The 26388-nt window shown below is 40.0% G+C and overlaps 1 protein-coding gene across 1 annotated transcript in view; it reads left to right on the plus strand.

The window, feature by feature from the left end:
- Positions 1 to 2833: 2833 nt before the first annotated feature.
- Positions 2834 to 26388, plus strand: part of LOC121733037 (G-protein coupled receptor Mth2-like) — a 38766-nt gene continuing 15211 nt past the window's right edge. The window contains exons 1-2 of the mRNA XM_042123125.1: positions 2834 to 3380; positions 24105 to 24273. Coding sequence (XP_041979059.1) covers positions 2970 to 3380; positions 24105 to 24273 — 580 coding nt within the window. The 5' untranslated portion in view covers positions 2834 to 2969. The remainder of the gene's footprint in view (positions 3381 to 24104; positions 24274 to 26388) is intronic.

Genomic DNA, 26388 nt, shown 5'->3' on the forward strand with positions numbered 1-26388 from the left:
GCTACTGGGTCACCTCCCTGGGTCACACCATGCACGCTGTTGACCAGCTGTTGACGTTGCATTAGATATGAAATGTTCCAATGACATAGCCTAGTCAAGTTGTATCTGTGTAATAAAAAATGTTGTAGTAACTCGCACCCTAGCAACTGATCCACTCGCACATGAAAGTAAATCGTATGAAACGGTCACATGGTGCAAAAAGCTGCCCCTCAGTAACTGATTAGGCCGTACCGTGTAACCCAGGCATTACACAGAACTGCATAGCTGCCTATTAAATAAATTTGTTACATACACTGAAAATATTTATAGTAGTTTATATTTTTATTGTGTGTCCCTAAAGAAAATCAAATGAGCAGTTCTTAAGTAAAACTAGATTTTTTAACGGGTTTTTAATGTTTTGCTTAGATTTTTAAACAAATTCAGTTTTATAATATTTGTTTTAGTTAGTAATAATTTATTGGTCCTATTTTAAATGTAACAACAAAAAACAATTTATTTAATTTGTTGATAAATTAATATAGAAACTTATGAGGTGATAGCTCATAAAGGATTATGGATGCGACTTGTGAGTAATAAAATGTATTTTCATTCATATTATTATCTGTTTTATTGTTACATACATATCTCTTTGATTAGTCAGATAAGTGAGACAAAATGCATAAAAATATGGGTTTTTGCCTATTTCAAATAATTGCATGTTTTTCGCCCGTGTAGGTAAGCTTATTTATTGATTAAGGTGACGCCGCGTTAAAGTAAAAAACCGTGTTGGATATGTTTTAGATTGCTTGTTTTCTATGAGAGGCCGGCCCGGCCTCTCATAGTAAACAAGCGATGGAACAGCAAAAAATGGAAAGGACGTAGCGACAAAATGGTTTTTGTCGCGTAATTTAAAAACCATAAATACATTTCAAGCTATGGGCAAATTAAAGTGTATGCTTGAACCGCAGACATAGATCAAAATAGATACCGCATGTCGCTCCATTTATATGAAAACGAGCGTGCCACTTTTTTATACCTACTGTGACCCACCGATGATAAGAAAAGTGCCCATTATCTAGGCCAACGTTTCTATTTGAATTTCTACAGCCCGTATTGAGCTGTAGAAATTCAAATAGAAACGTTTTAGGCATTTAGGCATTTTTAGAATTCCGATTGACGTCCGATTCCAATAGCAGACTAAAGAACAGACTTTCGAAAGACGAGCATTGCTCGTCGTTTGGGAGTGTGATATGGCACGCGAAGTACATACACATGCGGTATCTATCATGATCTTTGTCTGTAGCTTGAACCTATCTATATACAAATTTTGGAAGCTTAAATCACTCCCCTCTGTTGGCAAAATAGGAATCCTTTTTTTACAGAGGTCTTTTTGATTGATTATTCTGTGTTATAAAAGTTGACCAATCGTGTTATGCTATGGGCAATTCAAAGACAAAGACATGATGAATACTGACAATGAACTTTAATTTCTTAGCTTTAGTCATTGCTGAGAAAAATCGTTAACGCTACAGCCAGGCGTCGCCTTAAGGACTGTTTAAAATTGTGATAGCGATTGCCGATTTAACTTTACTTAAATTAAAAATCGTATCGTTAAATTAAAATAATCGGCCAAGTGCGAGTCGGACTTGCGCACGAAGGGTTCCGTACCATTATAGACGAAAAATAGGCCAAAAATTGCTTTTTTGTATGGGAATTAAATTAATTTTTTATTTTATTTAAATTAAAATTAATTATTAAAGTAGACATATAACTTAGGCCTTTATGAAAATTTCAAGTGCCTTGCTGTTCCATTATTGATTACGAGCAAAAAAAGGCAAAAAAATAATGTTTGTTGTATGGGAGCTCCCCTTAAATATTATAAGGGGGCAAACGAGCAAACGAGTTACCTGATGGAAAGCAACTTCCGTTGCCCACGGACACATTCAACATCAGAAGAGCTGCAGGTGCGTTGCCGGCCTTTTAAGAGGGAATAGGATTACAGGGTAGGGGAGGTAAGGAAGGGAATAGGGAAGGGAAGGGTAGGGAATTGGGCCTCCAGCAAAACTCACTCACTCGGCGAAACACAGCGCAAGCGCTGTTTCACGCCGGTTTTCTGTGAGCTCGACGCTCGTGGTGTTTCTCCGATTGAGCCGGCCCATTCGTGCCGAAACATGGCTCTACCACGGTTATTAAGTTACAGCCTGGAGACAGACAGACAGACAGTTTATACCCTTTGGATACGGAACCCAAAAAACAGTCTCGTACTTGCCAATTTGTACTTTATTAACACAAAATATTAATGATCTTTTGTGATAACAAAGTCCAAATTTTGTTTGGCATAAAATACAGCGTCGCGTCGTGTTGCGTGTCGTTCTTTAAAGGAGTGAACACACAGAGACGGGCCGTGCCGGGGCTGAGCGTGCCGCGGCTCATCGCAAAAATCCGCCTCCATACAATTTGTATGGAAGCGGAAATCCGCTGCGCTCCGACACAGTGTGCGATACAAATTGTATGGAGGCGGATTTTTGCGATGAGCCCCGGCACGCTGAGCCCCGGCACGGCCCGTCTCAGTGTGCTCACTCCTTATAGTCGCAAAAGACCCCTATGCAGTCGCATGTCCGTACACACTTCTCGCCCTTCCCTTGACCCGCAAACAGTCTCATATATTTCACGCGAATACGGCGTATTAGCATTTACCACTCCACTTTAATGATGCAATTACATAAAACAAACGAACCGCACCCTCGGAGCGCGCGAAGTGCAGCAGACGAATCCCACGGCCCACGCCGCCACATGGGCGCGCTAAGAAGTTTCGCCTTTCGGCCCAGACCCAGTCTGGAAGTGTACGCCGTAGGTGCGTGACGCGTAAATCGCGACTCGCTTATCACTTATCATTATAAAAATGATACATCGAGTTACCTCACGGGCGATAACGTTGTTGATAGTGCACTAGATTCGCTCGGCGTATAATGTGATTTTAAATTTTCAAAATGTTGAAATTAATAGTTCTGTCGGTGCTCGTCCTAAAAGTTTTATCCAACCCGTGCGCTGAGGACCAGAGTGTGGATGTGAGTTCGGGGGAGAGGTACTCGAATGGGTCCATCGTTCATGCCGGGGTGGAGTACACGAGCGGGACCTGGTACCAGAGTGAGAACGGGACCCTCGGCTGCCCGTGCCTGGTGCGGATATGCCTCTGGAAGTGCTGCGGGGAGAACCAGTCTTATGTGAACAGGTCGTGTCAGGACACCAGTTCGGACGAGCCGTTTAATCCGCCGGTGTACAATGGAACGGAATTGACGGAGATTAGCGCTATTCATCACTTCTACTACATGCATAATATCAAGTGTGACAAATACTTGGTGGACTCCAACTCGTCGGCCGAGGATATGTATCTTCAAGAGGTAAGAACAAAATCATACTCTGATTAGTTTTTTTTTAAGAAAAACACATAAGCAACACTTTTCAATACATTTTGGATAATTATTAATTTACTTATAGTATGAAATAAAGAATCTGTACAAACTAAAAGTCGGTTCTTCTCGCTGGATTAGTTCTCGAACCGATGGTATGCGTCGTAGATATTTTTCCTGAAAGTGTTATTTAATATTTTGTAACTAATTCGTAAGTGAAACTTTTTCATTTCATTTGCCTTAATATAAGCTTAAGATTTTGAATTTCCCCTAAGAGCACCGGTGATCGCGACAACAATCGAATACAATAGCATTTCCTGGAATCCGCGATCGAATTATTAATAACAGCCAATATCGAACATACCTAATTCAATTTTGCATAAATCGACCCACTTCGTAGAAGTTTGTTTACAAGTCTTATCAAAATCGCTACATCCATGCCAACTCCTAACAATGAAAGTTACAAGCATTAGGGTATCAATATTTAAGTGGGTGCGCAATCATTTTATACATTTTTAATTTTATATTACATTTGCTTCAGACCTACGCTTATAAGAATTAAAATAAAATATTTATAAAGTTCTCAAAGCTCCCAGTTCCCACGTAATACCTCAGTTTTATAAAGGCGATATAAATGCGAAAGTGTATTTACCTCGCCGTAGCGTCTATAATCAAATAACTCAAGATACTTTTAGAAAAAGACAGGAAGATTTAAAAGTTAAAACCGGCCAAGTGCGTGTCGGGCCATGCGTATTGTAATTTGTACCCTACATTGCGCGTGGTCGGCCGGTCCGTAGTAACTAGTACCGCTAGTTTGTAGGGTTCCGTAGTCAACAAGGAACACTTATAGTTTTGATCTGTCCGTCCGTCTGTCCGTCTGTCCGTCTGTCCGTCTGTCTGTCTATCTGTCTGTCTGTCCGCGGTTTTGCTCAGAGACCATAGGACCTACGAAGCTTTAATTTGGCATGAATGCACATATTAATGATGCCGACAAAATGGTGCATGAAATCTTAAAAAAAACTGTTTTTATGGTAGTATGTAATTTGAACGTACTGGAGCAATTTTTATGTTATTTGGCACACATGAAGAATTGACCACGTGAAAGGGCATAGGTTTCTTTTTTTGAGGAAAAATGTATGGTTTCCGTGACATTCCTAAATTAGGCGGGCGAAGCCGTGCGGAACATCTAGTAATATATAAGACGAGTTTACAATTTAAAATTATACCCCAGGGATAAAATTAGCCGTTCTCCTACAACTTGTAGGCTACAAGTACTTAGGTAATTTTACATTACGACTTTCGTTAAGTATGCGCACTGCTTGTATTAACCGATTCAATGCGGCGCACCTTTTTGAAGACTTTCAGTCGTGGCGGCATACAATTTTCCCGTGACACGTGAGCCGTGTCATACGCCATAGGAGTAGATGACACGGCTACCGTGTCATCCGCCACGTTCAAAAAGCTTTATGGTTTTTTTTTGGTGTTTACGCTTGTATTAACTTAATTTATTTAATTGAACCCAAACTATTGTTGTTGACGGAAGGCTACGTTGTTTTAAGTTGATTTCGAGTAGTTTTACTAAGTGTAAACCTGAAAATGGCAGGTAAGCGATTTTTTTATTCAGATGTTGCAAACCTTTTGTAGGTTTCAAAGTTAGAAAAATGAGTACCTACCTATATTAAATAGATGTGGGCTTCCAAAGTAAATTATACGTTCGTAGATAAATTTCGTAGTTAATATTTTTTATCCGACTTCCAAAAAAGAGGAGGTTATACGTTTGGCTGTGGATATTTTTTTATGTGTGTTCAACGATTACTCCGCTGTTTGTGAACGGATTTTCAAAATTTTTCTTTTTTTGTATAGGGTATTTGTTCCGATTGATCCGGTTCCGAGTTGGTACCATGTTCACAAAAGTGGTGATCTGATGATGGGAACCATAAAGACTCCCAATATTACTTCTTTATTTTCTTAAAAGTTTACTATTAAAAAGCCCGGCCGCACATTATCCGAATTTATTATCAGAAAAAGTCGGACACTCATACATTTTGACACGTCAGAATTCTGATAGTATGCGGCGTCCACAACAAAATGTATGAACAGAGTACGTTCCGGCGGGCGACCGAATTTTAGTGATCAGAAATTTTGGATAATGAACGGTGGGCTAAAAAAGGAGACAGCACCTACTTTTTTCAATTCACAGAATATTCAGAGAGGAAGCCTATAAGCTTGTTTTACGTAGAAAATTTAGATGGTTTTTCGGAGCAGAACCTTCTAAAGTGTAATTAGAGGGAGATACAATCGCTTGACATGACACGGCTCACGTGTCATACGCCACACGTTAAAAACCCATAAGACGCGGCTGTCGTATAATCCGCAATGAATGCACCTTTTAAAAAAGGTTGACGGCCCCTACTTTTTCACAAATTTTTTCACAGAATATTCAGAGGCGAAGCCTATAGGCTTGTTCTACGTGGAAAATTAATATGATTTTGTTCAGAGTAAAACCTTCTAAAGTGTAATTTGAGGGAGATACAATCGTATATCAAATGACACTGCTCCCGTGTCATACGGCACACGTTAAAAACGCGTATGACACGGCTACCGTGTCATCCGCACTGAATCGGGAGTTAAGACCTATTGTCGAGAAAATTGCGACCCTTCTTGTAATAAAGTATTATGAGACTTCCGAATTACACGGTCTCCCGTTTGTTCACTCAACTGGCAAAATTATGTGCTATCATAACGAATATTCTTGTGGACACGCTAATAAACAGTTTCCTCTTTCATTAGGCTTTTTTAGCCCCCTTTCAGTAGGAGGTGGGTACTGGGTACTGTGATATTTTTTACGTTTTTTTACTATCTGAATGAAATATTTCCCTATTCAAAAATGCTATCAATTTACTAGGTTGCTTTTTATAAAATTGGCACGGCGAAAGGACACCTCGAACAATGACATAGCCAACTTCTTGTTGGCAAAACAAAAGGTTCCTCCGAGCAAAATTTAGTTAATTATTAAAGTATTTTTGCCTTCGCTCGTTATATTGAAAAGTTAAAATTAAACGTCGTTTTTGTAAGTTTAGTAAACTGTAATAATGCAGAGCTTTACAGTTCTACATTGGTACTACTATATTTGTATGGACCTTTTTTTTTTTTTAACATCGGGAAATGCTTTACGCATCCCCGGCAAATTGGGGATATCGGCCGGGGTATGTGGGACTCCTGCTACCCACTAAAACCCCATGGTTTTTTTTTTTTTTTTTTTTTTTTTTTAATGAAATAAGGGGGCAAACGAGCAAACGGGTCACCTGATGGAAAGCAACATCCGTCGCCCATGGACACTCGCAGCATCAGAAGAGCTGCAAGTGCGTTGCCGACCTTTTAAGAGGGAATAGGGTAATAGGAGAGGGAAGGGAAGGGAATAGGGGAGGACAGGGAAGAGAATAGGGTAGGGGATTGGGCCTCCGGTAAACTCACTCACTCGGCGAAACACAGCGCAAGCGCTGTTTCACGCCGGTTTTCTGTGAGAACGTGGTATTTCTCCGGTCGAGCCGGCCCATTCGTGCCGAAGCATAGCTCTCCCACGTATAAAATGCTGCTCCATGGTGCTCCACTCATCGCTTAAGGCAGAGTTGCGGGTACGATAGAAGCTATCGCAACTCTACCAGCGATCGTCTACAGACCCGACACATATTTGTTTGGACCTAGTCCAAGAGACTGATTACAGTTTAAGCCAAAAGGCACCAAAGAACGACAGTCGCTTTTTCTACAGTTTAGGACCAACAACATAAAATTGGTACAAGAAATAAGCACCCTACCACAGTATTACAATATTATCTAGTGTAATTGTGAGTTGTGACCCTACGATGGTGGTAAAAAGCTTGACACTTCCTAGACTCGCGTTCGGGGGGGCTGGACGCTGGTGTAAAATTGTTAATGTCTTCGCGGTGGGTCACTTCAGGCAATTAGACTGCTCGTTTGCCCTACAAACAATCCGTTTTTATAAAAACTATAAAATTATGATATGAGATCTATTCACGCCATACGGTCATAAAACTAATTTGGGCTTTGTTTTCGCAACCTCGTGGTAACCTCGCAGGTGAGAAGAGCGGGTTATAAATATTTTCATTCACTAAAAACTAGAGATGTGCCGATCATGACTTTGGCCGACTAGCCAATTAGTCGGCTGCAAAGAAGCCGACTAATCGGCCGACTAGTCGGCCAAGCCGATCATGGTTTCGAAAGGCTTTTTAGTGCTGTTTCGCGGGTAAGTTGCACACGCGGCCTGCCGAATCGTGTTATGTTTATTTCGCGTACGTTACTTTATTTTGTTTCTATGATACATTTAAATACCATTATTATATATACATATAGTATTTATTTATTATACTTATAATACTATTTATTATATTTTATTGTATGTTGTAGCTATAGCTTTTGGTTCATATTTTATAATTTATTTATTTTGTCATTCATATAATATTATCTTATCTGTTCATTATTATTATTACTACTATTACTTTATTAGTTTTATTGTAGAAGTACTTGTTTATATTATAATATTACATTCATGATTGTGTACGTCCTATCTGCTATCCTTATCCAATCTCTCTCCGTAGGGCTGCTGGAAGAGATTTCTATTAGAAATAAGCAGATCCTTTGTGTCGTCTTACTGTGTGAATTGTTGTTTTGTTAATATTTCTTGTGCACAATAAATAATTAAATAATACAGTTGATGGTTTTCATTAAATATTTCATGTACGGTCTACATGAAATCTTTATTTAATAATACATACATAATTTGTTGGTGCAAGTAATTTCAGAAACATTCCCTTTAATTAATTTTAAAATGTGTAACACTGATTGAGTGTGATATGAACACATTATAAATAACTAGCTTGTGTATTCAATAAACACGAATAAAATAACATTTTATAAAAATGATTTCTAGCTAGATCGATTTATCGCCCCCGAAACCCCCTATATACTAAATTTCATGAAAATCGTTGGAGCCGATTCCGAGATTCCAATTATATATATACAAGAATTGCTCGTTTAAATACCTATATAAGATAAGATAAGATAATAATCAAGGTTTTTCTTTAATGTAATTTCAATAATAGCAAAAAAGTAAAAGGCCGATTACTATAGGCCGGGCATAACACCTCGCTCGGTCGGAAGATCTTCCTTTGGCCGCCACATAAATATTTAACGTATAATTTATTAGGTCATGGGTCGCGACCCTAACGTTATTTTAGGGTGATTTAACAAAGATCTCAAATTGTGCTTAATATAGCTCTCAGATGACCTTTCCCAGGGCTGGGAGAGAGGGATTCGACCGATACAATTACAACCAGTTTTATTAACCGATGGTGTCTTCAAAATATAAAAACGCATTTTAAGTACCTAAGTAATAGTTTAAGGAGACGCATTTTACAATCTCCTATATATATATAAAATTCTCGTGTCACAATGTTAGGCCACGTACTCCTCCGAAACGGCTTTACTGATTTTACCCAAATTTTATATGCATATTCAGTGGGTCTGAGAATCGGCTACTGGTTACTTTTTATATTGATTAGTGCATTTGTTGAATAAATAATAGTAAATTATTACATCTCGAGATTGACGGCGATTATTGTTTGTGCGACGGGATACCGATAGCCGTTGTCATGGTAACATACTTATTTAGTCACTTCAATAAAATAATATGGACGAAATTCTTTATAATATAATATAATGGCAAAGCGACGTTTGCCGGGACAACTAGTATTAGTAGGGGAGGTAGTGCTATCGTTTGCTAAGTCATTTCATACCGACCAAATTTTTGTCCAGCGGTAGCTGTCGGCGATTTTCGTTTGAATTAACCATTAAATTGTCCCACATAGCAATTTTAAGTACTTACCTAATTAATTTGATAGTCAATATTTGTGAAGAAGAACATTTTACTTTAAAAGCGCTATCTGTTGTTATAATACTAAAACTAAAATAACACCTACCGAACCTGAACGTGTATAATCTAGATATGAAGCTTTATTGGGTGCAAATTGGGATCTTTTGAATGTCTATTCAATACGATTCCCAACAACAACTTTGAGATAGGTACTCTCAATTTTTATTCTACCCATACAGGAGTAGCTGACGATCAAAACTCTTATGTATTAATAGAATAGTATTATTGTTACGATTTTCGCTCAGTATGAAATTACTTTTTAAAATGAGCGCGACCTCCCCTACTATATTACTTAGTATAGATAAATTCGCGTTAAGAAAGCAGTGAATGAATTAAGCTTAGGACAAACCTACGCGACCAAAGCGACTGCGAAGCGGTAGCGTCTACCGCGTGGCGGACGCTGCCCATGTAATCTTATGGCGCCGTGCACACCTACGCGACGCGACGCGAAATGTTCGCGTCGGCAAAGCGAAACGCGTCAAGTTGTCAGACGCGTGTTTTGAAGTGTACATAACTAGACTTCTTTTTTAAAACCTTTTTTATATTATTTTGTACAACTCTTTAGTTTATGATTTTTTGATTTGTTTACGTTTTGATAGATTGTGTCATGATATTAAGGCACCTACCACATGTGCATGCTTGAACACAGCTGTTTTACTAGCGCATGCTTCTCGCATGAAAAGATGTAAGACTGACTTATCTACCACATGCGTGCGCAAGCCACATTCTTGCCGAGATCGTCGGCATATAAACAATGTTTCACAATGAAGAACTATTTCTTCTGCTTTAATTTTTCCAGTGTTTGCTAGTGACAAAATTTATAATGCATAAATAAAATGTTTTTTTTTTCATATGCGTATTTTTTTTTTTGATCTTCCACAGAGCGAGCAGAGATTTTTATAATTCAATGAATTCAGTTGCAAACTGACGTTTATAATATTTACGTAAATCTGCCATTTTATAGCAGCGTGCGTGCATTTTAACACCATTTGACTGACAAAGAGCGGCTTGAACACTGAAATTCCAACCACACGCTCAGACAAGTTTCTACACCATGTCATTACCACAACTCAGTTAGCATACACCAGATGAAGTCGCGCGTCTTTAGTGACTGTTCATTAACAAATGATGTTTGACGGTTCGCGCCGTAGTCGCGCAGGTGTGCACGGCCAGTTTCGCGTTGCAGACGCTCCCGTATCGCGTACCGCGTCTGACGCTACTGACGCGTAGGTTTGTTCTAAGCTTTATGTGTTACAAATAGTTAGGGAGGGGAAGAGGGGATTTCGCGACAAGCTCGAGCGTATCAGATTAAGCTTTTATAGGCTTCCGACATTTATGTGGGTAAAAAAAAAGATATTTTGGAATATTGAAATGTCATCGGATCTGCCAGATTAAGATAGGGAATGTTTAGTATACTGTATACCCCAAAGAAGCTTCCTTATAACTGAAGCACTGAAGATTCAAAGGTTAGGACATAAAAAATACACATTTTCCTAACTAAGCTTCGCATATATTTTATGCTGCACTAAACTAAATGATTTAGTCCTTGTTGTCTAAAATCTTGTTATAATTTAACTAAATAAGCAATTTTATGAATATATTTTCTTTTTCATAACTTTAAAATGGCTGCAGTTTCTAAACCCACCGCTAAAATAAAAAAAGGTCTTATTTTTTTTAAATCAGTTTTACCTTATGTAAAAAAAACCTACTAGGTCTCCATGACGCTCGAGTGACTACACGAATAGCACCCTCCCCTCCCCTACTTTGTTTTACATTATGTTACGATTTACGAATGACAGCTTGCGGTCCGAGGTCCAGTCTACCACGCAATTAATGATGATTAAACTTCAATTTTGACAGATAATGTATGGGGCTTATGTCAAAATCTTCATTTAATTGCAGTTAAGTACCTATGTCTAAGTATTCGTCTCTGAGTACGGCGGCAAGAGTTTATAACACCAAAGTAGAGCTAGTAAATCCAATTTTATTTTATTTGTTATTACAATAGACCTATTTCCTGGCTGCATGTAGACTTTAGATAAATCAGTTCAAGGATCTTCAAAATATAAATATGGAAACCATTAGTTTGGGCTAAGACGGATGTGACATCATTAAACACACCATACGAGAAACAATATTATGGTGTGGTGTACTACATGTTAAAATGTAAATAAAGCCAGCAGTATTTTGACAAGCAGCTGTTTTGATAAAGTGTTTTAGCTAGATTTTGTTTGTCTTGTAACATCTGTGATCGGCATTCCCATGAGCTTAATTTAGGTTGTTTTTGTATTATTTTGTACGACCGCCAAAATTTCGTTTATCGCGTGGGAACCGTATATTTTTCCGGGATAAAAAGTATCTTATGTCCTTTCCCGGGACTCAAAGTATCCCTTCACCAAATTTCAGCAAAATCGGTTCAGAGGTTTGGGCGCGAAGAGGTATTACTGACAGACAGATAGACACACATTTCGCATTTAAAATATTAAGTAACTCAACACGTTACTGATGTAAGGATATATGGATTTTACTTAAACCTACTTTGAGGTATACTATATAGCCACTTTAAACAAAATATAAATTTAACCTTTAACCTTTGGTATATCTGGGGGCACGGAAGTGCCCCCCGCCAAGATGAGCCAAGCGAAGCGCGCAAGGGCACTACCTACCTTTTCTCGATTAATTCTTCAGCAAATATGTTTTTGTACATGACATAATATTATGTATAATATGTATACAATATACATAATACATAAACTCTGCATAAACTATACATAAACTATAGGTGGAAGTATTTTTTTTTATTGCAGATATATAAGTTTTATCAAACTCTATGTAAGTACGAACCTACTACTCAACAAAGATTTAGTCATACGTGGTCATACTTTTGCTTTATCCGTTATCTATATTCTCTATAAAGAGCGGTTGAGAATGTTTGTCATGTATTTTTCAATAAACAATGACGTGTCAAAAATGAACAAAATGACGCCTTCCAGACAGTACGTTATATTTATAAACTTAAAATCTGAGTTAAATCGTGTTAATTGGCAGGATATTTTGCGATCTAATGATATTAACTCGTGTACAGATGCCTTTTATGACACACTGTTTAAAATAATAAAAAACCATACTCCTACCGTATCTAACAAAACTTTATCATACCCTATTTGGTATAGTAGAGCTTTAATAAAATGCAACCAAGAAAAAAATAAATATCATAAACTTTACAAAAAATTTGGAAACCCCCGCGACTATGATGTGTTCTCTATGCTTAGACATAGGTGTAAAGCTCTAACTAAAACATGTTATGACAAATATATTTCCGCGACCGAGAATTCTCTAAAAACTAACATGAAATCATTTTGGCGGTATGTAAATAGCAGAAAAGGTAACGTTTCAATACCGAACACTGTCAAATTTGATGGTAAATCGTCATCAAACGGTCAGGAGGTTTGTAATCTTTTTTCCAGTTACTTTGTTTCGGTTTTTGACAGCAATGATGACCTCCAATGTGATTATCACTATTGCACTAGCTCTAACAGCAATTGCATACCTGACACGTTGTCCAATATATTAATTAAACAAAGTGATATAATATTAAAAATAAAAAAACTAGATACTAATAAAGGTGGTGGACCAGATTTGTTACCCCCTTATTTTATAAAGCTGCTTGTTACGGAGTTATCAATACCTCTAACTATCATTTATAATAAATCTGTAGCCAGTGGAGCTTTCCCTGACCGTTGGAAGACAGCACATATTATCCCAATATTTAAAAGTGGCGATAAGACAGATTGCAGAAATTATCGACCTATAAGTATTCTTTCCTGTTTCGCTAAAATATTTGAGTCTTTAGTCTATGATCATCTTTATAGTCACATGAAACCACTTCTTTCACACAAGCAACACGGTTTTATAAAGGGTCGATCAACTGTCACAAATTTATTGGAGTATAAAAATTATCTCTGCCAAGCTTTTTCCATTGGTGGCCAAGTAGACGCCGTATATACAGATTTTACGAAGGCCTTTGACAAAGTAAATCATCGCCTACTTTGTCGTAAATTAGCGTCCTATGGTATTCATGGAAACTTGTATAGATGGATATGCTCCTATCTAATGAACAGGAATCAACTAGTAGCGTTGAAGGGTTTCATTTCCTCACCAGCCAATGTTACATCGGGAGTACCTCAAGGTTCCCACCTAGGGCCTCTATTATTCGTGATTTTCATAAACGATTTAATACTTGAACTGTCTTGTAATTGTCTATTGTACGCAGATGACCTTAAGATTTTCAGATTGGTATCTAAAAATGAAGACTGCTTGGCCCTTCAGCGAGACATTGACAAAATATCAGATTGGTGTAAAGCAAATCGTATGTACTTGAACGTTGGTAAGTGCTCTGTTATTTCATTCACTCAAAAACGTAATAAAATTAACTGGATATATAGCATTGATGGTCAAGCACTTACCCGCGTTCAAGTTGTTAAAGATTTGGGTGTCCTTTTTGACGAGAAACTTTCCTTTCGTGCTCATTATGAACACATTATTTGCAAAGCCAATCAAATTCAAGGATTTGTTTTAAGGACAACTAAAGATTTCAAAAAACCTAACAGTTCTCTATATCTATTCTTAACTCTCGTGAGGACTATCTTAGAGTATGGGAGCCCCGTATGGTCTCCTAATTATAAAGTCCACGTAGAGGACATTGAGCGCGTACAAAGGAAATTTGTCAAGGTTCTTTTTTACCGTTATAACCCAGGACGATCTAATTTAAACTATCACGATAGGCTTATTAATCTCAAAATACAGACTCTTGAGAATAGGCGCATCTTCTTTGATCTTCTTTACTTCTATAAAATCATAAATAATTTATTAGACTCACCTAACTTGCTCTCGCATATTAGCTTCAATATTAAATTTAGTGCTCGTAGAGCAAATAACATTAACCTGTTTGCCTTACAAATATACAAAAATAATATATCCTATTTTAACCCCTTAACACGCATGGCTCGTCAATACAATAATTATTCAAAACAAAATAAAAATTTAGACATTTTTGATAAGCTTCAATCGTTTATAAAGATTGTTAAAGACATCCTCCATATCACCTTAGAAGGTTCCCAATAACCTATTTTTATTGTTCACCTTTTTTTTTTCTTTTTCTTTTTAAATACATAAATTATAAGTATTAGTTAATGAGCTAATGTTATAGTTTAAAAGTATTTTTTTTAATAGTGTGCACATATGTTACTTTACAATCCAGGTCATAAACTGTATTTATCATGCTATTTCATTTCGATTGTAATGTGTTTTGTGCATTAAAATAAATAAATAAAAAATAAATAAATTTATATCTTGTTAGGGTTGGTTGCACCAGAGGCGTTGTAATAGTTAAGGTTACGGTTATCGTCAAATATGGCGTCCATTATGGACTTTTACACTAGGAATTTAACAGTTCATTTGACATTTTGTTATGGTTAAAGTAAAAGTTATACTTAGTTAAACTGCAACCCATCCTTAATGTCTCTCGACAACTCCTGAAACATCAACAATGTGGTTTACAGCTGTACAGCTAAATACGTCAAACGTCGTCATGGAATTTAGGAATAACTCTCGACCAAATTAGCGAGTTATTGCAACTGATGATACTGGATGTGACGTGAGTCGTGACAATTAAATTGGTGAATATAGCTACTCGTCCATACTTCGGCCATGCTTCGGCCCAATTTCACCATGAAATTGTAGTAATGTAATGCTCGAATTAGTAACACTTTACCACTTACCTGTTTCGTTTCTTCTCTTTCACATGAATGAAAGAGAAGACGTGACAATTTAACAAAAGCGCTGTTAACACTAACAGGCATTGGTGAAATTAGACCTTCGCTTACATCAAAGTGAACCTAAACTGCAATTATGCCGTTTAGGTTAAGAATCACGCTAACAAAATATTAAAACATAACAAGCTCTTTGTTTTATTTCGTAAAACAAACTAAAACTAATTTGGTTTAGTGAGTCAGTGTTAAATGGAGCAAACTGTTTGCACATTGTAATGGTCTATTTGATGTTGGCTTAGGTTTGTAAACTTGCATAGCAGAATCTCGTAAAAAATGCCACTAAATAAGGTGGTCATTTCGATTTCGATGACGTAACTGGATGAGTGGATAAGCAGGGCCTGATTAACCCTTAGGCTAATTAGGGGAGGGGGGGGGGGGGGGGGGGGGGCTGAATTCGTGTCTTCGCAATTCTCATGCACTTATCTAGCATCATTGCATCTACTCTACAAATTTCAACCAGACCGAGACCAAACATTAAAATTCAATGCGCTTGAGAGTCCCAAAGTTCAAAAGTTCAAAAATTGTAACACACCTAGCGGGGGCACGTCTTCATAATTAGCTAAATTAGCCTAGGGCGGTCAGAACTCTTGATCAGTCGCTGTGGATAAGTAACATTGTATAACATAAGGGCAGTAATTACTACTTTTTCCCTAATACGGTCTTAAAAGGTAAATAACCTTGTAACTTACCTACTTCATCAGTTCATACTAGCTTGAGTGATTAGAAAAGAAAAAATACGTGTATTTTTATTTTTAACTAGCTGTCCCGGTGAACCTTGTGTCACTTTGAAACCTTCCCTGGACTTCTACAAATATTTTAAGACTAAAATTAGCTCAATCCGTTCAGCCGCTTTCGAGTTTAGCGTTACTAACACGATTGAAAATCCATTTTTATATATTTTTAACAAGGATCAATACAGGGTGCAATTAAACCTACCGACCAAATTTTTTAGGTAGGAGTCCATTGAACCAAAAAATACAGTGTGATTTTTTTACTATAACATATATTTTTATCCTTTTGTTAATTGCAACCTGTATATCAAAATTTGGCCGGAAGGTAGGTACCATGTATATCTGGCTAATGTCTAAATCCATTTTTTATTTTAAATTATTTTACCGGTCCCAAAACCTTATTGGTCTGGTAGACAGACCAAACAAAAAGATAGTTCCACGAAACACAAAGTGAGTCAGGTCAAGTTATTAACGCACGAATCCTTCGCCATACAAAAAGTTTACTTTTGCCTAATTTTCGGAAGTTATAAAAACATAATAATTTATACTCGTCTCGCTCCAGGCTAACCTTTTATTAGTTTCTTAAGTTTCTGTGCCCTAAGGATAAATTCCTGTCGGTCTACTATTTTTCTGTTAGGTTAGCGTATCAATTTTCACTGTGCTATAAATTAGTGCAATCAAAAGGCCTTTTTTTTTGCGCAGGGGAAACCCATCAGGGGTGCCCCGGGTTGGGGATGTGCCTCAGTTAGCTGAAGCACCCCGGGGGTATGTGAGACACTTACTCACTAAAACCACCTGCGGTTCGCCTTCAGCCGCAAAAAGGAGGGATGTCCCGGATCTAACAAACACAGGACTCCTTCCACGACCGGCCGGTCTACCTCAGAAGGGACCGGACTTCCACCAAAGTTAGGGAACACTTCGGCAAACTGAAGCGTTCCCCTCGTCGCCGGGACTGGCTAAGCCGGGGAGGTTCCCATCCTCTCCCGGAGCCCCGTTAGACGAGACTTAGGAGGTTCGCATAGCGTCGCCTCCGCACTCCCGTCCTACGCCGGCGGAGCGGCAGAGAGGTGGGATCGTCCTCTCTGTCCCGCTCCGCGGCCTCTTTCTGCGACATAACAATTTCGCAGAAAGAGACCGCCGCCTGCCAGGCCTCATCGCTCTCGAGCATGCAGCGCATCATGCTCGGGAGCGAGAGGTCCCCTCCTAGCACTGCCACGAGATCGTGGCGCTGCACGGCCCAACGATCGCACACCTCAAGGGTATGCTGGGCCGTGTCCTCCACAGCGCCGCACTCATGGCAGGCTGGCGTTGGCTCTTTACTGGCGACCTTACACAGGTACTCACCGAAGCATCCGTGCCGGGTGAGTACCTGCGTAAGGCGGAAGGTGAGGGGTTTCTTCTTGCGGCGCATCCACGCCGCAAGAACTGGACGCAGTGCCTCAGCGGTACGTTTACCGTACCGGGTTTGCGCCAGATCCTCAGCCCACCTCCTCAGCAGCCACTGCTCTCCGAGTCTCCGGAACCGCCTGAGCTCCTCCCACGAAGGGGATTCGCCATTCGACCTCCCCTGAGTGATGAGGAGGTTCAACTCGGCGAGCACCCTCGCCGTGAGCTCCCATGGCGGTTCCCCCGCCAGAGCAGTTGCTGCCGCCCAAGAGACTGTACGGTAGCCTCTGATGACTCTCACCGCAATGACCCGCTGCATTTTGTGCAGCAGGGCCCTATTACGCAAGGTGAGAGCATCCACCCATACTGGGGCACCGTACAGTGCCATACTCCGGCACACCCCGGAGTACAGCTGCCGACAGGCTTGACTGGGCCCTCCTATATTCGGCAGGAGTCGACCCAGAGAGGATGCCGCTCTTATGACCTTCGGTCCCAGCTGCTGGAAATGGGGACCGAAGGTCCACCTTCCATCCAGGGTGAGCCCAAGATACTTGATGGTGGGGCTCACCCTGATCTCCTCGTCTCCGATACGAAGTCGTGCACCTGGAGGAGGTCCCCTTTTACCGGGTCTGCGAAAAATAATTGGCGACTTATCCCTCGCCACATTCACCGATGCCGTAGAGGTACCAGCAGCCTCACGGGCCGCCCTCTTGCGATCCGCCGCTAATGGCGGGCGAATTACCGGAGGAGGCGGCAGCCTGTCCTTAATGGCAGCAAGCCGGCTATCAATCATATTGCCGACCATTCGAGCTATGTTGCCCTCAAGGGAACTCAGCTGCTCATCACTCAGCGTTGGGTGACGCTGAGCTGTTGTCGTCTTCTTTGCCTCTTCGAAGTCGCGTCGATACGCGCGTACTTCCTCCTTTAAGTTGGCCACTTCCCTTTGCAACCGATTATTGTCGGCCCGAAGACGACGCGTCTCCTCCACCTCTGTCCTTGTAGCCAGTGTCTCTAAGACCAACCTGATGACACCAGTGGCTCGACGAATCTTACTAGCATATCCACCTTTAAGATTAGTGGACTTGCTAGCAATATGGAGGATATCGTCGAGTCCCTCAACAGCCGTAGACATCAGGTCGTCAGCCGCCATCTGGTCTACATCAAGGTCCAAAGGACCCGGCCTCTCACAGGCAATCTCCTTCACCGGGGATTTCCGGAAGGATTGCTTCTCCAATGAGGCCACAAAATTCTCTGCCTTTTGTGCCTCCTTCTCTGTTAAAGCCTGCCAAGCAGCCGCCAACAATTTGGCCGCCCCACGGCCTCGTCCACGCCTGGAAGTGGGCATCTTCTTGGCCCTGCCTGACGCCACATCTGTGCCTTCAGTGTCGGAGCCGGAACGCACCGAGTAAAGGCGTTTACGAGACAGGTGTTCCGACTACGACACCGAGACCGACGCCGAGGGCATTGCCCAATCTTCACCCAGGATTTCTCCCAAAGTGATTCCTCTACGGACAATGACTCGGCTCATCGAGGGCCCAGCCACAGCCTCATCGGAAAGGACCAAATATCTCCGACCAGTACTCCTATCAGAGTCCATTCTACCCCCACTCCTACTTCTACTCCTAACCACATCCCCTCCCTTCTTCTTAGACCCCCTCCCTTGACTCCTTACATCACTTCCTACCATATTGACACCTCCTTTTCTCTCCTCCTTCCCCTCCCTCAACATCTCCTTATTCTCCTCCTCCTTCATCGCAATAGTTGACCCCTCTGTATACGTGGGCCTGACATCCCCTTTCGGGGATGTGCTGGATTCTCGGCCCCTGAGGAGCCGGGACCCGCCCGGAGATTATTTTTACTGTTGCGACCTGTCATCTTTACTAAACTTTTTTTCTCCTCACACTGTGGGCGCAGCCATTCACACACACAGACACTCAGCCACTCCTCCCGTGTCACCGAGAAAAAGCTCACGATGGCACGGGGTAGGCGCCCAGGGACACGACGTGGACGGACCGGTATCGCCCCCGCAATCTAAAGGCCTGTATTAGCTTTGATTAGTCGAGTGCAGGTGATTAGTGATTAGGAGAAATTAAAAGAATTGTACTAATCAGCCGCTGTCTACACTTGCTTTCTCTTGATTAGTAATCATCTGCACTAATCACCTGCACTAATCAAAGCGAATACAGGACTTTAGATTGCACTAATTTATATCACAAGCCATTAGCCACAGCGTACCTAAGTCACACTTTATTTTAATAACCACCCGGTGAACTTAGTACCACTTAACTTTTCTCCTAATATAAACCTTCTCTAGTTCTCTAGGCTTCCACGAATATTTCAAGACTGAATTTTGCCCAATCAGCCGAGTTTTATCGAGACAAAATATTATTAAACTTTTTAATCGGGACTTAACGCGACTTATTTAAGTAGTAATGCTACTACGAGTACATACTTTTTCTCGACGTTTCGGCCGTGTTGCAACGGCCGTGGTCACGAGGGGACTGCAGGAGCGCGACGTCTTCGTTTGCACCGGGCGGTCGGTTCTACGACTACTACTTTGGACAACTCGAGGGTAGTCGTAGAACCGACCGCCCGGTGCAAACGAAGACGTCGCGCTCCTGCAGTCCCCTCGAGACCACGGCCGTTGCAACACGGCCGAAACGTCGAGAAAAAGTATGTACTCGTAGTAGCATTACTACTTAAATAAGTCGCGTTAAGTCCCGATTAAAAAGTTTAATTATAATGCAACGCGAAAGTAAAATGTTAACAAAATATTATGTTATATTATGTGACAAAACTATTTAGTGACGATACTTTTAGGTGTGTATCTTTTTTTTCTTTTTTTTTAATGAAATAAGGGGGCAAACGAGCAAACGGGTCACCTGATGGAAAGCAACTTCCGTCGCCCATGGACACTCGCAGCATCAGAAGAGCTGCAAGTGCGTTGCCGGCCTTTTAAGAGGGAATAGGATAATAGGGGAGGGTAGGGATGGGAAGGGAAGGGAAAAGGGGAGGATAGGGAAGGGAATTGGGCCTCCGGTAAACTCACTCACTCGGCGAAACACAGCGCAAGCGCTGATTCACGCCGGTTTTCTGTGCGAACGTGGTATTTCTCCGGTCGAGCCGGCCCATTCGTGCCGAAGCATGGCTCTCCCACGTATATATATCTGAACTCTATATAGGGGACCCACCCCTATATAGAGTTCACTGTAAAAGTAGCAGCGCTGAAAGAGTAACTTTTGTATGACGCAGGGCGCCTACCCATACATATCTCAAAAAAATGTTGCTCCTTCAGCTATGATAGCAGCAGTACTTTTAAAGCGAACTCTACATAGGTGCCCCATACACACCCTAAAGTATTATCACTTAGTTTTGTTACGCCCTCTATATTGTTATCCCGTACAATACGGATATTATCAATCCCACCTTCACTTAGAAATCTACAAATATAACAACATAATTTTATGGCAATTATCAAAACATCTGTAGAACAAAGGAGATCAAAGATGCGATGTTTGAAGTGATGCATTTTGGTTTTATGCTACGTTTTATGTGAAACTAATTGTTTGTTGTAACAAAGCTGCTTGTTATTTCCATCCGAAGTTGTCGGTTGAGGTTTACCACATGTTATCAACACAGTGGCTACACACATGATAGCGTTTTACAAATTGGATACTTTTCACAGCTTGCCGATAAAAACTGTGGGAATTCAAGTGTTTTTAAAGTTAATGGACTTTTAGCCAGTTGATTGGATGACGATTGCAAATATTAAATATAAATTAATAACAATTTAAGAGAAAATCTTTAAATAATTTATGCACATAACAGTATAGAAGAGTTTTGAAAAATAGAGGACAATATAATAGGTGTGTCAAAAAAATGCACAAAACATGCAAAATAAAACCAATAATTAATCGCGTTTTTATACAGTGTGTAGCAAAAATACGTGATAATACTTTGGGGTGTATACGTGTTCCTTGTAGATAGTTCACTGTGAAAGTAGCAGCGCTGAAAGACGAAAATTTTTTTCACTTTTGCATGGGCAAGGGCCCGAGCGTCACGAGTTTCCCCATACAAAAATTCTGTTCTCAAAACTGTGAAAGTCACAGTGAACTCTCTACAAGGAACACGTACCTACACATCACTTATTTTTGTTACGCCCTGTATAAGAATAAGTACCTAATACTTATGCAATATTCTTGTAATTTTTATATAGAAGGTATTAGAGGAAAATAGTTCTAACAAACATGAAAAACCTTCCAAGTTCCAACTATTTAGATTGCATGTCCATTTCACTTTTGCTTGCGTATGTAGATTTTAAACCATGTCACAGCTGAATACATAATATTATTAGTACAAACATGGTACAAACCATGTTAGGAAACATTTTGTTTTTGTCAAATGCACTTAGGCTTAGTTGTTAGAATAGAATAGATAATTTTTTATTTAAAAAAAAACTACAGAAGATACCCATAACATTATACTATCTTGCATCTAGGTGCAAGGCCACTACCTACGAGTACTAAAGTAGACTAAAGGCTGCAGTGTAGACTAAAGGCTGCAGTGTAGACTAAAGGCTGCAGTGGCGACTAAAGGCTGCAGTGTAGACTAATGGCTGCAGTGGCGACTAAAGGCTGCAATGTAGACTAAAGGCCAAAGTGGCGACTAAAGGCTGCAGTGGTGACTAAAGGCTGCAGTGGCGACTGAAGGCTGCAATATAGACTAAAGGCTGCAGTGGTGACTAAAGGCTGCAATTAAGACTTAAGGTTACAATTGTGACTTAAGGTTGCAATGTAGACTAAAGGCTGCAGTGGCGACTAAAGGCTGCAATGTAGACTAAAGGTTGCAATTGCGACTTAAGGTTGCAATGTAGACTAAAGACTGCAGTGACAACTAAAGGCTGCAATTGTGACTAAAGGCTGCAGTGGCGACCAAAGGTTGCAATGTAGACTAAAGGTTGCAATTGTGACTAAAGGCTGCAGTGGCGACTAAAGGCTGCAATGTAGACTAAAGGCTACAGTGGCGACTAAAGGCTGCAGTGGCGACTAAAGGCTGCAGTGGCGACTAAAGGCTGCAATGTAGACTAAAGGCTGCAATAGACTTAAGGTAGCAGTGCAATGTAGTAGACTAAAGGTTGCAAAAAGGCTGCAGTGTAGACTAAAGGTTGCAATTGCGACTTAAGGTTGCAATGTAATTCATAATTCATAATTCTTTATTCACAAGAATGCAGTACAAAGATAGTATTAAGTCATAACAAAAGATTCTGTACATTCTACCATAACAATGGTGTGTGAATGTAGACTAAAGGCTGCAGTGGCGACTAAAGGTTGCAATGTAGACTAATGGTTGCAAAAAGGCTGCAATGTAGACTAAAGGTTGCAAAAAGGTTGCAATGTATACTACAGGTTGCAATTGCGACTTAAGGTTGCAATGTAGACTAAAGGCTGCAGTGGCAACTAAAGGCTGCAGTGTAGACTAAAGGCTGCAGTGGCGACCATAGGCTGCAGTGGCGACTAAAGGTTGCAATAAAGACTAAAGGTTGCAGTGGCGACTAAAGGTTGCAATGTAGACTAAAGGCTGCAGTGACGACTAAAGGCTGCAATGTAGACTAAAGGTTGCAATGTAGACTAAAGGCTGTAGTGGCGACTAAAGGCTGCAATGTACCAATGTCTCTATTAGAGAAAGAATTATTTAATACTTTTTAGTTAATATTCTTATTGTTTTTACCTTGGAAGTCGTTTCGAACTACGTTTTAATTTTTTGTTAAAAAATAATAATTCTTATTGAGAAAAAAACTAATTTGGCAATGAATCCGCGTCGTCCTTTTTCACCTGGCATATGAAAGACGGGTGTGAGTGTGAAGAGAGAAGGACGATGTTTGATTTTTTGGGTTAGTCGTAGGGCGTTGCGTCTCGAGAGCCTTTTAATTTGAGTAGCATTTGAGTTATCGGCCATCGTCCCACTGTAAAATGGATCAATGCCACCTTATCTTGCTTGAAGTAACATTCTGTCCATGAATAAAATGTTTACGTCTTTATCGCTCGGTTGGATTTTTACAAACGAACGTTATTTCGACTATGGGTCACTTAGTTCAAGATAAGATTAGCAGACGGCTTTAATGTTTCACAGATATTTGCTATTAAACTGTTAATATATAAAAATTTGCTGGAGTAATGTTTTCAAACGTACCGTCACCTAACGATTTTTGAGTTTTTCTAGTCGACTTCTAGTGCAAACTACGGGCAAAAAGCAAGTTGGGTATAGTAGAGCGCTCAAATCTAATTTGAGCATGGTTAGATAAGAAGTTATCAAACAGTATACTGTCTGGGGTAAGGTGCCTATAAGAGGTCTCTACATACCTAGTAGCTAATGGTTTTATAAAGGTATCTACATACACAGTAGCTAATGGTTTTATAAATAGTCTTTGTTTAAAAAAGAATAAGACAGTGTATAAAAAATATACCAAGAAACTCAAAAACCATTACAAATATTGTCGCACTATACCTACCTATTGGGAAATCACTCACACAAACAATAATACATCAAATCACAAAGATAAATATCATAAGATACTCATGCCTGTTTTCACCAACCACCTCCTAACGCTAAGTGGTCCCCTGGGTACATACCCTTCAAGATTTCACGAATTTTTGTGTGTCACGTTCGTCCTTAGGGCGTAAGAACTTTTGCAAAACATTACTTTTTTTTTTTAAATGTGTTATAAGAGATATTTGACCCGCAAAGATCGCTAGGGAACACTTAGCGTTAGGAGACCGTTGGTGAAAACAGGCAACATCTCCACAAATTCCCATTCCAGAATGGCACCCTCTACGAGATCTCCTACACCTTTCACCGTTGGTACCCGGCGTCGAGGTTCTGCATGGAGACGATGACCGACAGCCGGTCGCAGCGCCTGGTCGCCGGTGTCTGCTACCCTGATGAGGAGGAGGAACAGGACGAGCTGCTGTTCATCGGACATGCTGTTGGTGAGCTACCTATAGCTATAATAGCATAGAAGTAGAGAGGTGTGGAAAAATCGCGGATATCCATACTAAATTACTAATATTATAATAAATGCGAAATTGAGTCTGTCTGTCACCTTTTCACGCCACAACCGCTGAACCGCTTTTGCTGAAATTTGCTATGGAAGTTCCGTGGAAGGACAAAGGATACTTTTAATAAAAATGTGCGCCGCGAGATACACGAATTTTGACGCAACGTTCATTCATTCATTCATTCATTCATTTCCTTCAACGGATGGAAAGCAACTACCGTCGCCCATGGACACTCGCAGCATCAGAAGAGTTGCAGGTGCGTTGCCGGCCTTTTAAGAGGGAATAGGATAATAGAGGAGGGTAGGGATGGGAAGGGAAGGGAATAGGGTAGGGGTTTGGGTCTCCGGTAAACTCACTCACTCGGCGAAACACAGCGCAAGCGCTGTTTCACGCCGGTTTTCTGGGAGAACGTGGTATTTCTCCGGTCGAGCACGCCCATTCGTGCCGAAGCATGGCTCTCCCACGTCTAAATTGATTGATTGGTGTAGAATGATTTTTGTTTTTGTAAAAATTGATCAATTATCTAAAAAAAACCCGGCCAAGTGCGAGTTGGACTTGCCCATCAAGGGTTCCGCAGAAGCAATATTTTTATGAAAGTAAAAGGTTTTTGATTTATTTTTAGGGTTCCGTAGTCAACAAGGAACCCTTATAGTTTCGGTCTGTCCGTCTGTCTGTCTGTATGTCTGTCCGTCTGTTTGTCTGTCTGTCCGCGGTTTTGCTCAGAGACTATAGGACCTAAAATCTGTAATTTGGCATGAATACACATATTAATGATGCCGACAAAATGGTACTGTATAAAATCTCAAAAAAAAAAATACACCACCCCACACAATATCAAACGGGGATGATTTTTTTTTGCGCCCATCCCATCGTGTGGGGTGTCGTTGCATAGGCTTTTTAAAAATATTATGAGTATTCATCGATCGTTTTCCGATTTAGGGATCCATTTGTGAAATATTAAGTTTTAAAGTGGAAAAAGTCCCCCCCCCCTTCTACCAGCTAAATGGTTGCTTCTAGAAATGTGAAGAAATTCACGAGAGTAGGAAATATGCTGAATTTAAAAGGAAAACTATTACTGCTAAGAAGACTTCATAATATTATTTTATTTTTTCGTTATTGAGTAATAGTCGATCAACTAAAAAAAATGCATTCGGCGAAGTATAAAGGAACTTTTCGTTCAAATTCCTTTAAACGTAACTGAGATGATGTTGTTAGTATAGTGTAAAACATGTTAAAATGTCCTGTCATTAACCAATTAAAAATAACGGTACTAAACCTTAATTTAACTTTCATTAAATTAACTGAAATCTAAAAACCGGCCAAGTGCGTGTCGGGCCACGCGCATTATAGGGTGCCGTAGTACGGTACGGAACCCTATAATGCGCGTGGCCCGACCGGTTTTTAGATTTCAGTTAATTTAATGAAAGTTAAATTATGACGTATAAAAAAATCTACTTGCTAGATCTCGTTGAAACAAATTTTCGTTGGTAGTTTTTATAGTAATGTACATCATATATTTTTTTTATACTTATCATGCCCCTAATTTAGAAGTTAGAGGGGGGGGGGACATTTTACTACTTTGGAACAGTCTCTCTCGAAAACTATTCAGGTTAGAAAAAAATGTTACTAGAAACCTCAATATTTAAATGATTTTTGAAGACCCATCCATGGATACCCCACACGCCTAGGCTAGATGAAAATATTTTTTTTGTTTCAGTTGTACCTATGAGACCCCTAAAATTTTTAATAATTTTTCCATTTTTGTATCAAAATCTTAATGCGGTTCACAGGCTACATGTACTTACCAAGTTTCAATAGTTTCGGAGAATTATATATTAGCTCTTATAGTTTCGGAGAAAAGTGGCTGTGACATACGGACGGACGGACGTGAAAAACGAGACGGAATCTATAAGGGTTCCGCTTTTTGCCATTTGGCTACGGAACCCTAAAAACGGTATTTTATAATCACACAAAACAGAATTATGATGAATTTTGTACCCGAATAAGAGATCCACGTATCATTTGGCGTTATCGTGTTTTGCTAAT

The sequence above is a fragment of the Aricia agestis genome, chromosome 13 (genome assembly GCF_905147365.1).
Source record: "Aricia agestis chromosome 13, ilAriAges1.1, whole genome shotgun sequence".
NCBI classification, from domain to species: Eukaryota; Metazoa; Arthropoda; class Insecta; order Lepidoptera; family Lycaenidae; genus Aricia; species Aricia agestis.